The 12,720-nt window shown below is 43.3% G+C and overlaps 1 protein-coding gene across 1 annotated transcript in view; it reads right to left on the minus strand.

Annotated features, from left to right (window-relative positions):
- Positions 1 to 12,632, minus strand: part of LOC108922068 (maestro heat-like repeat-containing protein family member 1) — a 24,160-nt gene extending 11,528 nt beyond the window's left edge. Inside the window, exons 1-23 of the mRNA XM_018731944.2 lie at positions 12,510 to 12,632; positions 11,876 to 11,954; positions 11,009 to 11,154; positions 10,342 to 10,473; positions 9,842 to 10,004; positions 9,316 to 9,414; positions 9,081 to 9,232; positions 8,551 to 8,691; positions 8,227 to 8,319; positions 8,013 to 8,091; positions 7,322 to 7,435; positions 7,157 to 7,230; positions 6,644 to 6,766; positions 6,363 to 6,473; positions 4,474 to 4,618; positions 3,758 to 3,798; positions 3,543 to 3,684; positions 2,772 to 2,824; positions 2,320 to 2,427; positions 2,033 to 2,152; positions 1,543 to 1,665; positions 1,040 to 1,186; positions 70 to 96 (exon numbers count right to left, since the gene is read on the minus strand). Of these exons, the coding sequence (XP_018587460.2) occupies positions 70 to 96; positions 1,040 to 1,186; positions 1,543 to 1,665; positions 2,033 to 2,152; positions 2,320 to 2,427; positions 2,772 to 2,824; positions 3,543 to 3,684; positions 3,758 to 3,798; positions 4,474 to 4,618; positions 6,363 to 6,473; positions 6,644 to 6,766; positions 7,157 to 7,230; positions 7,322 to 7,435; positions 8,013 to 8,091; positions 8,227 to 8,319; positions 8,551 to 8,691; positions 9,081 to 9,232; positions 9,316 to 9,414; positions 9,842 to 10,004; positions 10,342 to 10,473; positions 11,009 to 11,154; positions 11,876 to 11,882 (2,340 nt within the window). The 5' untranslated portion in view covers positions 11,883 to 11,954; positions 12,510 to 12,632. The remainder of the gene's footprint in view (positions 1 to 69; positions 97 to 1,039; positions 1,187 to 1,542; positions 1,666 to 2,032; positions 2,153 to 2,319; positions 2,428 to 2,771; positions 2,825 to 3,542; positions 3,685 to 3,757; positions 3,799 to 4,473; positions 4,619 to 6,362; positions 6,474 to 6,643; positions 6,767 to 7,156; positions 7,231 to 7,321; positions 7,436 to 8,012; positions 8,092 to 8,226; positions 8,320 to 8,550; positions 8,692 to 9,080; positions 9,233 to 9,315; positions 9,415 to 9,841; positions 10,005 to 10,341; positions 10,474 to 11,008; positions 11,155 to 11,875; positions 11,955 to 12,509) is intronic.
- Between the last annotated feature and the right edge of the window lie 88 nt (positions 12,633 to 12,720).

A 12,720-nucleotide genomic window follows, 5' to 3' on the forward strand; every position in this document is an offset into this window, starting at 1 on the left:
TAGCCAGTGCAAGGTCTGCTCACATCCAAAAACAAAAAAACGTTGCACTGGTTTGTGTTTTGATCTTACCTTGGTCTCCACTTTTATCCCCAGGACCTGTAAAAGATGAATTAAGTTTGATTAGCTCTGGTCTGCATGCAATTAAATACCAGACAATTTCTTTGGGGGGGGGGGGGGGGGGGGGGGAGTACCTGCCCTCGAGCCATTAAACCAAATCTGATCTGATATTTCCATTTTAAATGCAAAAGTAAAAAGAGAGCATATACAGGTATGGTTTTAAAAATATCTGTGGAAAATACCACTAGCCATCAGAAAAATGCAGCAGATCATCATGAAAACCACTAAACTGCCGATATAAGTTACAGAGCCTGCTATTTTAACAATTTGTTGGTGGTTTTTGGATTACCAAAATAAAGATGTTCTAGTTACATTAAAGTGAACTTCACTGAGGGTTTATTAATACATGCATGTGCTTGCTAACTCATTAAGTAAGTTGATCTATGAGCTCTTTTGAATGGCCTGCTTTTGAGGACAGCGCAGCAACTGTCTGATCAGCATGTATTTAACCCTCCAGAGCCAAACTGTGGTTCTGCAACATGAAGTAATGAAGTGGAATGCCAAGCAAAGCATGCTCAGTGTTCCAGTGGACAGTAAAATTGGATTTTTAAGCATAATGTGAAGCCACAGTTATTTTTACTATTTTCCTTACCATTTAGGAAAATATTACAAATTTGCTGCAAAGAGGCAGAACTCATTCCTGGACATATTTGGCACCCCCAAAAATGTACTATTGGTTTCATTATTGAACTACAGATATATCTAAAAAGGCTAAATGTTTTTCTCTCTGTCCATTAGAAGAGGAATTGAATTATGGGCTATAGGTACTGGTATGAATCTGTAGTTAACTGCACAAGGCTTTAACTTATACCTTGGCTCTACATATAGGCACATACAACAGTGTCAAATTTCTTGCTGACATTGGCTTTGGCTTATACCTTGGCGTTAAAGCGCCTTAGTTGCACTCGGCTTCATTTCATACCTTGGTATTAAAATGCCTGCTCATGCTGTGCAATATTTCAGAGTCAATTCGGCCAAGGATCTTGTCCTCTGGAGCATGGAGAGCCACGTAACCATAGGACAGGATCAACGTACTCTTCACCTTCTCCATATCGACATCACTCTTATCCTAAGACCATGAAGTTCCCACACACGGATTGAAAACAGGAGACAGAACAACATCTGATTAACATACATTCAGACATCTTTCCATCAGTTTAAATGCCAGCTGAAGTTTCATAACATTCTTTTGTAGCAGAATGACATAAAAAATGTGTAAGTTTCATTTGTAATTTAATAAAGTTTCAACTGCACAGTGCAAAGTAAGAGGGAGAAGATATAATCAGCACATTTGATCTTACTCATAAGAATGATAATTATATGATGAACAGAACAGACATAAAATCATAAAAAGGTGAACTGGAGTTCATCAATGGCATTCTTAATTTGTTTTCTTCAGAGAAAACAAACCCACACGGAACTCACTTTAAGCAGACCAAATATTCCAGAGGCTTTCCTAAAGACATCAGATTTCCCAAAATCTTCAAGCTTTGCCAAAGTATCATCGAGGTGGGTGCTGGCACAGAGCCCAATCCCCTTCGCCACTCCCTGCAAAACCAATTACCCAAAATACCCCTATATTAGTGGGTTTTAAATTCTCAAACAGCATATATTTACATTACCCTTACTGTCAACAGTCTTCTCATTATAGACTTGAAAAAAATGAAAAAAATCTTTATTAACTTCTTAAAAAGAAAAATTAAACTAGGGCAAAAATGACGATTTGAAATGCAGGCAGGAAGCCGAAAAGCTGACATAGCATACATACTGATTGAAGCCACCCAGCTGACAAACTAACCAGGCATGCTGTTTGGGCCCATAGGCCAGCTAACTCGCCAAGTCAGTTCATCTGTGAGCTTTTAAGTGAAAGACTACACTCTATCTTTGTCTTGAGCTCCACGGCAGTTGAACATACCACTCTTTCAATAGCATCGTTGTGATGTGCCGTGATCAGCATTTCTTGCAGCAGCTGCTTTACAACTTCCTTGTTATAGCACCGCTGCAGAGTCACTCCTAGACACTTATAGAGGAAGGCCTGTGCAGAGTAACATCAGATGATGGGAAGGTGATGCAGCACATTGCATAAGATGTGGAAAGGTGAGGATGAGTTACGAAGTTTAAAATAGGACAGAGGTAGTATGCAGTGAAAGAGGAGAAAGTGATTCAAGAAAAAGATGGATACTTCACGGTGGTTCTGCTGACCTTCTCATCCAGGGAGTTATTGTAGGAGACCAAATAACGGGACATCTCACTAGCCAGCTGACAGCACCACTTATCATCCATGATGGCCACCAGGGTTTTGGATAAAAGCTGTAACCAGAGAAGTGTAACTATCCAGCTTCAGTTCTGGAGGCTGAGTCCAGAAGGTTTTCCAGCTATCTGTACACTAGAAAAAGCTCAGAAATGGGAGTTTAATGGGTTCAATCAAGAGAGAAAGTTCAAATCAGATTGCTTGGCGCCTGCTGGAACAAAATAAAACTCCCTGATTAGGCGTATGAAGATCATAGGTGTATAATGCTGCAGTAAATTAACAGCAATTCAAGTATCCAAGTACTACCACATCCACAAGAGATACCATTACAAAGGCTGGCACAAGCAACCCACTTCAGCACTACGTAGCAGGGAACACACATAACCGAGGGCATGTATCAAACCTCAAGTAGGCCTCGCTCCCATCTTCTCCTGTTCAGCGTGTCCACTGTGGATTCTGTACAAGCCAAGAGACAAGAGGCAGTGTGAGGTCACAACGAGAACGGAAGGGCCTTTCTCACGGAGCATTGTTTTCTGGACGCTGCTGGCAAGCTCTGTGCACAACACCCACATGGTTTGCAGTCTTTACCCCATTTATTTTCCGTTTCCTCTGGGTCTGTGTCAAGATATACATGAAAAGCTAAGGTGTGAGGAGGGTCATCAGACCGCAGTGGCATTGGTCCGATACAGATCTTTACATAACTGAAACATAATTATATAGAGGCTCTGGTGCTAGGCGCTCAACTTTAAAACCAACAATAATAAGCTACGGTTGAACTCTAGGGGGAAAAAAAGAGCATATCGGCGCACAACATTGTATGTGAGCCAATACAATCAAATGTTTCAGATGACTGCAGATCAGTTCAGCAATACTCCAGGCTCTATTTGAACTCAGAGTGAGCTTTTTACCAGAGAAATAATTACCGGTAATAAAGCCAGGAATGATTTTGCAACATCGTACTGAAAAATTTACTGCTGTACCTTACCTGAAGAGTGGAGCACTTTTCACATTTTAAACAAGCCTAAATGAAAGTTAAATTTGCTTAAAGATATGCAAAACTCATTACTGCACACAAAAGCACTAAGATCTGGTATCCCAATGACACTATCAGAGCTCTGTACCAAGATGTATATATTAAAAATCTATGTCTCTGCCTACAGGGACAAGTCTTCACCTTCCAGGTAGCTCAGGAGAAGAGGGACCTCCACCTCCCACAAGTTCTCCACATTGAGATGGATGCTGGGACCTAGGACTTCTAGCAGCCTGAGGGAGGGTGCTCCTCGTCCACGGGCCCGGAATGGGTACGAAGCATTGACCTGCGTTAAACCGGTCAATGCAAGACAGCACAGGATTCTGGTGGGCATTTAGACAAAAACATGAGTTACTTACTAAGAGCCTAATCAGGATGACATATGGGGATGGAAGGCCATCTGAAAAAAAGTAAAAAAATATTTAAGCTGACACCTTTGTTTACATTACTTCATTTAGCAGACACTTTTCTCCAAAGCGACTTCCAGTGAACACTATGCTGCGTTATCAGCCCACACCTTATTCACCCAAGGTGACTTAATACTACTACTTATACGTCAATGAAACACACTTTCTGTAAATCACACACACAGGGTGATTTTAGTGTCACCAGTCCACCTGAACAGCATGTCTTTGAACTTTATCCAAGGTATCTTAGAAGATTTCATATACAACACTAAACGCCCTGGTTAACCTGTTTATACAGCAGAGGTCACACATTCATACAGTATAGGCACAGTACACGGTACAGTTTAAAGTGACAAATTAACCTGAAACACACATCTTTGGACTGTGGGAAGAAACCAAAGCACCCCAAGGAATCTCAGACAAACATTGGGAGAATATGCAAATACCACACCAGCTGAGCTATATGCTAACCCACAAAGCAAGAGCTGTGAGGCACCAGTGCTACACGGTGTCAAGCAACAGCAACACAAACATATGAGAAAAGTTTTTGTTCATTATCAAAAACCTGAGTTTACACATTACCTCAGTGTACCAACACCTGTTTTTGGAGTAGCAACTGTTGGACCACAGGAAGAATTACATAGAAACTACAGAACTGCAAGTAGGACCTTGCTTGCTGAAGTCAATAATGAGGCCTGGTTCTCCGGCTGCCTTCTTCCTGGTGCCCAGCAAGACAAGGCTCTGGCAGATGGGTACAGTGGCATTGGCATACTGCGCTGGAGTCAGGTAGCACAGAAGCACTGGCCACAGCACCTGTGGGGAAGATGGAGACACAGCTGGGCACCAATATCAGTAATCCAACCTGCAGCCATCAACAGAGCCCTTGCCAGCGTCTTGTCAAAGTGATGGAGGAGCCCTGTCAAATGTTACCATTTTTAATAAAGAAAAGCTTGGACTCCATGTGGGAAAAATACCCAGCTAACTTGGAGGTAAGCAAGCAGGAAGTCCCATGCTGTCCTTGGCTGTGAAGCTTGAACCCCCCCCATCAAGTTTTTTACGGCTGGGGGGAATCATCTCCCACTGGGAGGAAAAAACTCATTTTTCTATCAAGACACATTTGAATGGAGATGAAATGGACTTTAGCACACATCTGCAGCTGGTTACTGTTCTCCTGACGAATAGTTCAGGCAACCGTCGGCTTTGGCAATCCTCTTGACTGGACCGTGGAGTTTAATTTGAACATACAAAAGCAGTGTGCATAATGAGTACAAATCACTGCAAGTCTCCCTTAGAGTAAACTCCAAGTTTCAAGACACAATTATGCCTAGGCCCCATTCCTGGGCATTCATAAAACATTTCCAAAAATGTTGCTAACACAGTGTTTCTTCTATATAGTAATGCAGTATGATTACCAATATGTAAAGCTGTCAGAACCAGTGGAACATACTGATTTATGTCTGAGGTCAACATAGACAGATGGTCCACACTGTACAGTGCTCTAGTACGTTATTTCAACACCCCTTACTTGTGACTATGCCTTGCTGTAAAACAATTTATCACTACAGATATCAGCAGAATTGCAAAGACATTCATTTTAACTTGGAACTGAAAGTTATAAAGAAACAAAAATTTGATTTCATATGTTCATTCAGAAATGGTCTAAAAAGTATTTCTGACAAGAAAAAACAGTTGTGCTGTTTAAACTAGTAGATGAGAATCCACACACACTCTGACTGAAGCCGGTTGGTCCGAGCGGGGTTGCAGCGAACTGGAGCCTAACACGGCGCAAGGGGACACACCTAGGACGGGACGCCAGTCCGTTGCAGGGCACCCCAAGCAGGACTCGAACCCCAGACCCACCAGAGGACAGGACCCGGCCAAACCCGCTGCACCACTCCACACCCCTCCCCGCAGACATGAATAATGCCAACCAAACAAGAAAGAAAAACCACAAAACCACGTGAGGTCAGTACTCATATAAAATGACAGGACATTTACATATATTCATTTAGCTGACTTCTCCAAAGCAACTTGGAATGGTTTACCTATTTATACACCTTAGCAATTTTTTACTAGAGCAATTTAGAAGGAGTACCTTACCTTTAGGGTAGTACAGCAGTGGATGGGATTCAAATCTGCAACCTTCAGATCTAAAGGTGGAAGATCTAACCACTACCACTCGACTGCCTCAATACAATAATATAATACCAAATAAAATAAAAAACAATGTCTGAAAATATAAGGTAATATGGTAGTATAGCGGACAGAGCATTGGCCTTTGGACCCAAAGGTCAGAGGTCTGAATCTCACCTCCAGCTCTAGTAACCTTGAGCAAGGTACTTACCATAAATTGCTCCAGAAAAATTATCCAGTTGTATAAAAGGGTAAACAACACTAGGTAGTTTAATGTTTCACGGTGTTTCGGAGAAAAGTGTCAGCTAAATCAATAAATGTAAGTACGCAGCCCTCACTTTCCGGAAAGAGGAACATTTGTTGGGGGAGGGGGGGTTGCAGGTACCATGGAACCAGTTATGTGGACAGAAGGGGTGGGACTCACATCAGCCACACGTCCAACAGTGGTGGTCAGGAGGTGCAATGTGTTCTCACACATGCTCCGTAATGCCTCGTTGGTCACTTCCTCGGGGTCTGCAGGGTGTCGACCATGCTGCTGCAACAAGAACCACCAAACAAAATCACATACTTCCCATCTAGCAGTGCTTGTTATACATTTAGCCATCAACAGATAAAACAGTGTGCAGCATTAAATATTGCAAGTATAGCCGTTACTTTCAGGCTGGCACACACGGGCATATCAGAAAATAGGAAGAGCTAACGTACATGGAAGGTGTCAGGCAGAGCGCAGTGCAGGACCATGAATCTCACAAGGATTTCGCCCCCCTCCAGCTCCAGGTATCCCCGGTGAGCCATGGCACTAATCACCTGGACAACACTTTTCTTCACCTGTAGGGGGTAGCGCAGCACATCACCGAGGGCACGTTCTTCTGCAACTTTTTTTTTTTTTTTTTTTTTTAATGTTGGGGTGACTAAATGGCCAACAGCCCTACGGCATTTGGTTGGAGACTGAGGTATAATCTCTACGTGACCAACAAAGGGCCAGGTGATTTTTCTATTCAAATAATAACTTTTAACAAATCAAGAGCAGGGATGAGGACCAGGCTGGCTGGTAGACACTACCATTTTAAAGCATGTCAGTCAGTAGGGTGAGTGATCCAGACGAGGTGCATTGAGAGTTATAGTATTCGGACATCATTTTAGTGTCCAAATTAAACACTTCCTGTTGCCAAGGTTTTGCTGCTGTTTGAGGCCAACATTCAGAGAGGAGGGTTTCACCTTGTTGCTTTGGTCCAGCAGTGGCTGCCGGAGGCTGCTGACGATCAGGCGCTTCTTGCTCTCCACAACGGAAGCTATATTTCAGAAACACATTTTGCAGTGACTCAACAGCACTGTGGGGCCAGGTCATAAGCAGCCGTAGGGTCTGTGGAAGGGGGGTCTTACAGGAAGTATTGACAAGGTGTCTGAGCACTGCCAAGGAGCCCACGCGGTTGCGCTCGCCACTACTCTCCAGCCTCTGGAGCAGAAATGCGATCAAGCGGTGTGGGAAGGCACTGGCTGGGGAGAAAAGGCAGACAATGAGTCTTTGTTCTGAGGCATGCACTTTACAAATCAGGCAAAGCCTATTTAAAACACTGCCGCAACCCCCACTGAGCTGCAAATGCTGTATTGGATTTAAGTCGGGGGAATTTCGGTGTGGCGCGAAACCGCTACGATATCAGCCAAGTTCCTGCTATCATGCAGACACATGCAGTTAGAGAACAAACCAGAGCACTCATCTGTGAGATTCTAACACACACTCAATACCTCCCGTTCCTGGCCGAGGCCATACAGGCCAATAAGAAAGAGAGGGCAAAATGGCAGCTGTTTTTCTGGTCACCGGTCTCAGAGAAGTTTAATTCAATCCTCTGCCAGTCCCTGACTACTAATGGATTAGAACTGTGCTCAAATCCCTGTGCCAGGGTCAGAGAGAGAGCAATCTGTTCTACGAGAGCTGAGGTAACCTGAGCATTAATGAAGCCAAGACTGCCACTTAACACAGCTGAGCACCATTTCCCTTTTGCTGGAGATAGGAAAGCTTCAATGCATTCTCTTCGGTTATTTTTTATTATCACAGCGGCACAGGGCGTCGTACCCAAGATGCTGAAGCATCTCAGAACCTCATTGTGGTTCTTCAGTGTTGAAGGGTTGTTGTAGTCAAGAGGTGCAGATACCTGCAATTTGAGCATAGCCTCAGTGACCAGTGATTCATAGTGAGATGGACAGTATGTTTGAGGTATTATTTCACCATGGTATAACTATAAATTTACAATTATTTGTAATTTATAGCTTTAGCATGAAGGCAGTACCTGCTGGTGTAGAGCAGGAAGCAGGCTGGCCACCTGTGACTCCAGCACTCGGGTACTGACATTCGAGGAGGCATCCAAGATCTGACATAGACTCTGCAGGAACAACCCAGATGAATGCCCATATGACAAATGAAAACCTCTCACCCAGTACCCAGGCTCAGCCAATATCAGCCAGCTACTAGAGAACAAGGCAGAACTACAGGATAAGACTATATATGCACACCAACAAGAGAGCAGACATAGCAATTTGCTCCTTCTTCACCCTCTGTGGTCTCAGAAGACCACTTGAACATTGCATAAATTACAAGTCCTCAAACTTCCCACCTTGCTGATTATGTGAGGCTCTGGGCTCTTCTTGTACAAGGCAAGGATGGCAGAAACCAGCCTGGGGAACTGCTCCTCCAGCTTCTCTGGAGCCATCAGAGCACTCATGGACCCCAGGGCCTCGGCCACCGTTAGCCGTACCTTAGTTGCAAACACATACGCACATCACTCTTCAGACATGCAACAACAGATCTATCAATTTCTTAACCAAGTTACAGCAAATGTTTTGTCTTGAAATCTGAAAAAGCTGGTCAAGATTTCAGCTCTTTCTTTATTAGAACTGTGTATAGCACATCTCATCAGTGTTGTACAGCCTCAGATTTCATCTCTGTGACAAAAGCCCCATGTCATGCTCTAACCAGACCACGTTTATGAGCTGCAATGTATGCGTACGAGGGCTCCTTAATTCCCTTTGCCGGAACAGCCACAACCAACCAGCTTTTGAGACAAAAACACAAACTGTGTCTCCATTAGGGAGGAGAAATTCAATTAGAATAAATTAGTTTCCTTCTGCTCCCAATTTGTTGTACCTTCAAATCCCGACTCTGCAGCCAGTTGCAGAAGAGGATGTTGTAAGCTGTGCTGATCTCACTAGAGATCATACTCTTATTCACGGTACAGTCTGAAATTTTTTCCACGTTGGCCAAGTACTCCAGAATGCAACTGCTGAAGTGAGACAGGGCTGCAGATAAGGAGTGAGATGAAAGAGTGGATCAGCATATTGTCTTGAGCACACACTGCTCATTGGCCAGACTTCAGCCTCACCTGAAGAGAAGACCCACTTCATTTTGTCCTGCTTGACCATGCCCAGCATTGGCAGCATGGTAATAAGGACAGGTTTGAGGAATGGTACCATGCCACAGACTGGAACACAGGAGAAACATAGTGCTTTGCTGAACTGGGCGGCTGTCCCCATTGTAGAATATCAGCAGTACAGTTCATACTATAGGCTAGAAAGTTAATTTGTATATTCACTAAAAACAATTAAGCACAGGGACAGAAATGTTATCTGGCATGCCAGCTTGAGGAACGATTGGCTAATTATCATTTTCATGAAGGTTAGTTTACCCCTGGAGGTACAGTAGTTTTAATAGCACTGTTTCCTCCAACTATACACAAAGACAAAAGCATTAATTCTTGAAACATAAGGTTTAAAATCTAAAGTTTTTTTGTTCTGGGTGATAAGAGAAGAGCAACTGCTTAGTTTACATTTCTATTGCACATTTACACAAATAATTGTTAGAAGTGCTCTGAGAAACATCAGCTCTTGAATAAAAAAAAATGTTCGCACCATTGGAGAGAGAGAGTCTTGATAATGTTTGTACCACAAAGAAATGAGGCAGAACCCCTGGTTGGAATTTGCTCAGCATCTCCTCCGTGACGTCCTCGATGTGTTTGTTGCCGACAACAACTAAAATGTTGCTGGCTGCCTGTTGCCATTCCGACACCATGTCCTTGTTTGTAAGAAAGAAAACAAAATGAATGTCCTTTTTTTTTCTGAACTGAAGATTATCCCTTGCATTGCACCTACAGTGTCCTTATTATAAGAATGACACTTCCCTATCATGCCTACAGTATTACTGATTTTAAACTGTTGCTGAGAGCACTTTTTTCCAGGAATTAAATTGATAACCAATTAAACCTTTTTTTTTTAAAAATTGCTGCAATCCTCCCTGCAGTTAAACACACACTAATTATAATCAAACCCTCAAAAATATAATATACTGGGTTATTTTCCTAAAAACTGTACCAAACAGATGTTTTCACTCACATTTCATGTAACAGCCTTACCTTCGATCTGGTCATTTCATCTGAAGCTAGAGAGACAACACTCTTAACTATGGGGTAGCTTATCTCATCAAGCTTAGCCTTCAGAACAAGCTCAACAACCTCCAGTAAGGCAACACGGTGTTCTGTCAAAAGCTGTAATGAAAAATAACTAATAGATAGTAAACAACTCCCAAATAATTACAGAACAGAGAAAGTGCAGTAAATCAGCACAGGTATATATAGGTATATTCTCTTAATGTAATGCATAAATTGTACTTTTGCTGAGATGTACGTCGCTTTGGTCAAAAGCGTCTGCTAAATGAATAAATGTAAATATGTTTTTTCCTGTCCTCATGACTCTCAGTAAAATCTCTTCTAAATCTTTGATTTATGATTCTTCTGGTGTCTGCATGCAACCATTTAGGCAAACAAATACTTTCTAAATGTCCTCAACAGCTTAGACCCACCGATGAAAGGCCATTTATGAAATTACCGAGGAATTAAATGAGATGAAATTATTAATACATTCATTTATGAAGGCCATCGGTGCCCATATTTTAAATTTTAAAAAGCAGTAAACATTGAAAAGTTCAGTATTTTGGTAAAGCTTTCCCTTGCGTCAACTACAGAGTGTATTTAGATGCCCTACATGCTGAGGAACAGAGTCTGATAGATGACGTAGTCTGACCTTGGGATGTTTGACCAGGTAAGCATGACACAGCGCCAGGACTTTCTCGGGCTTCCGTTTCCCCAATGTCGCCATGGATCTCCTGACCTGCTCCTGGACCGCGGGGTCCCGGTCGTTCGCAGCCTCCACGAGGGCCTGTAACACCTCTGCACAGGGAAAAACCACTCTACGGTGACTTATGCGCAAGCTGGAAAATGGGGTGCTCGCAATTTCCATCTGTACGGGGCAGGCAATCGCACCTTTGAAGGCCTTAGTTATTGTAGGGTCCCACCACCTTGTTGGAGAAGTTAGTCCCATTAAACTCCAAAATTAAATGTATAATTTATATAAATATCCATTATATATTTATGCACGTAGGGGGGCGCAGCGGGTTGGACCGGGTCCTGCTCTCCAGTGGGTCTGGGGTTCGAGTCCCGCTTGGGGCGCCTAGCGAGCGTGTGTGCGCGTTTTAGGGGACAGCTGGTAGTACAGTGCTTCGGGCTCTGCCTTCAAACCCAAAGATTACAGGTTTGATCCCCACCTCTGGCTGTTGTACCCTTGAACAAGGTACTTACCCTAAATAAGTCCAGTAAATCTACCCAGCTGTACTAATAACGGGTAAATAATTGCATGGACCTTAACATTGTAGGTCACTTTGGGCGAAAGTTTCAGGTAAATGAATTATGTATTGCTATAACTTGGGTATGAAACAGATTCACCTTGCTTGAAATAAAATGACTGACTGAGCTGGCAGCTCAAAGTAAAGCTTCATGAGGATGTTTGAAAATTGAGAGGAGATCATCATCTGAGCGCTGGGATACAGGAGAAACACTAAGAGCAGCCCTGCTAAAGTTACGGGACAAGTCCGGAGTGGGGACACTTACTTACCCTCCATGTTCGACTCTTCCAGCGTGTCTTTTTTCACAATGTTTTCTCAAGACACATCGACCCCCAGTCAGTTCAGTCCCTACGGGGTTTAGAACAGCTTTAGAAACAAGACCAAAAAGCGACTCACAATGATATTCATTCACTTTGAATATTTGTGTTCAAAGCAGGCAGGCAGGACCGAACGTGGTCCTTTCTCAACGAACCGAAGAGAGAACCCACTGGTGCTTCTGTTCTGAGTCCAAAACTACATTGAACTCGACTCACAGTTTTGTTGAGAACGTTAACATGATTTAAACTTTTGCGGGAGTTTCGATCAATGGGTTTTTGAACGTCATTAACACTCATTTTCTGCAATTCTGGTGTCTTTTTTAAATTAGCGACGATACGCTGACCTGGCCTGGGGCATGTTGTGTGTCTTTTATCATGATAAAGCAAAGTTAATACCTCCGTTCATGGCGGTACTGTATTATATTATAATTTATAAGTGTATTATTATTATTATGGCGAAGCGCCACCACGACTAGTCAAGTGAGGTGCTGAAGGTGACGAGCAGCGAACGCGAGCGAGTTCAGAGTTCGCGTACAAACACAGCGGCTCGCCTTAGGCTTAAGTTTCACATCACCTCATAAAGTACCTTTCGCGGCACCGCGCTGTCGTACTTCCCGCGCCTTCAGTCGGAGTTGATATCTCTGCTCGTAACGTGTCGTCCGAGGGAGGAGAACAGCGCAGAACCGCTGGCTGGCGACCTTCCGGATAGGAGCTCTGACAGAAGGACCGCAGGCGCACTCGACGCTTTGGGAACGTGTGCTCAACTGCGAACGGCCCTCTTTTCCCCTCCTCCTCCT

This window comes from Scleropages formosus, chromosome 23 (genome assembly GCF_900964775.1).
Source record: "Scleropages formosus chromosome 23, fSclFor1.1, whole genome shotgun sequence".
Lineage (NCBI taxonomy): Eukaryota > Metazoa > Chordata > Actinopteri > Osteoglossiformes > Osteoglossidae > Scleropages > Scleropages formosus.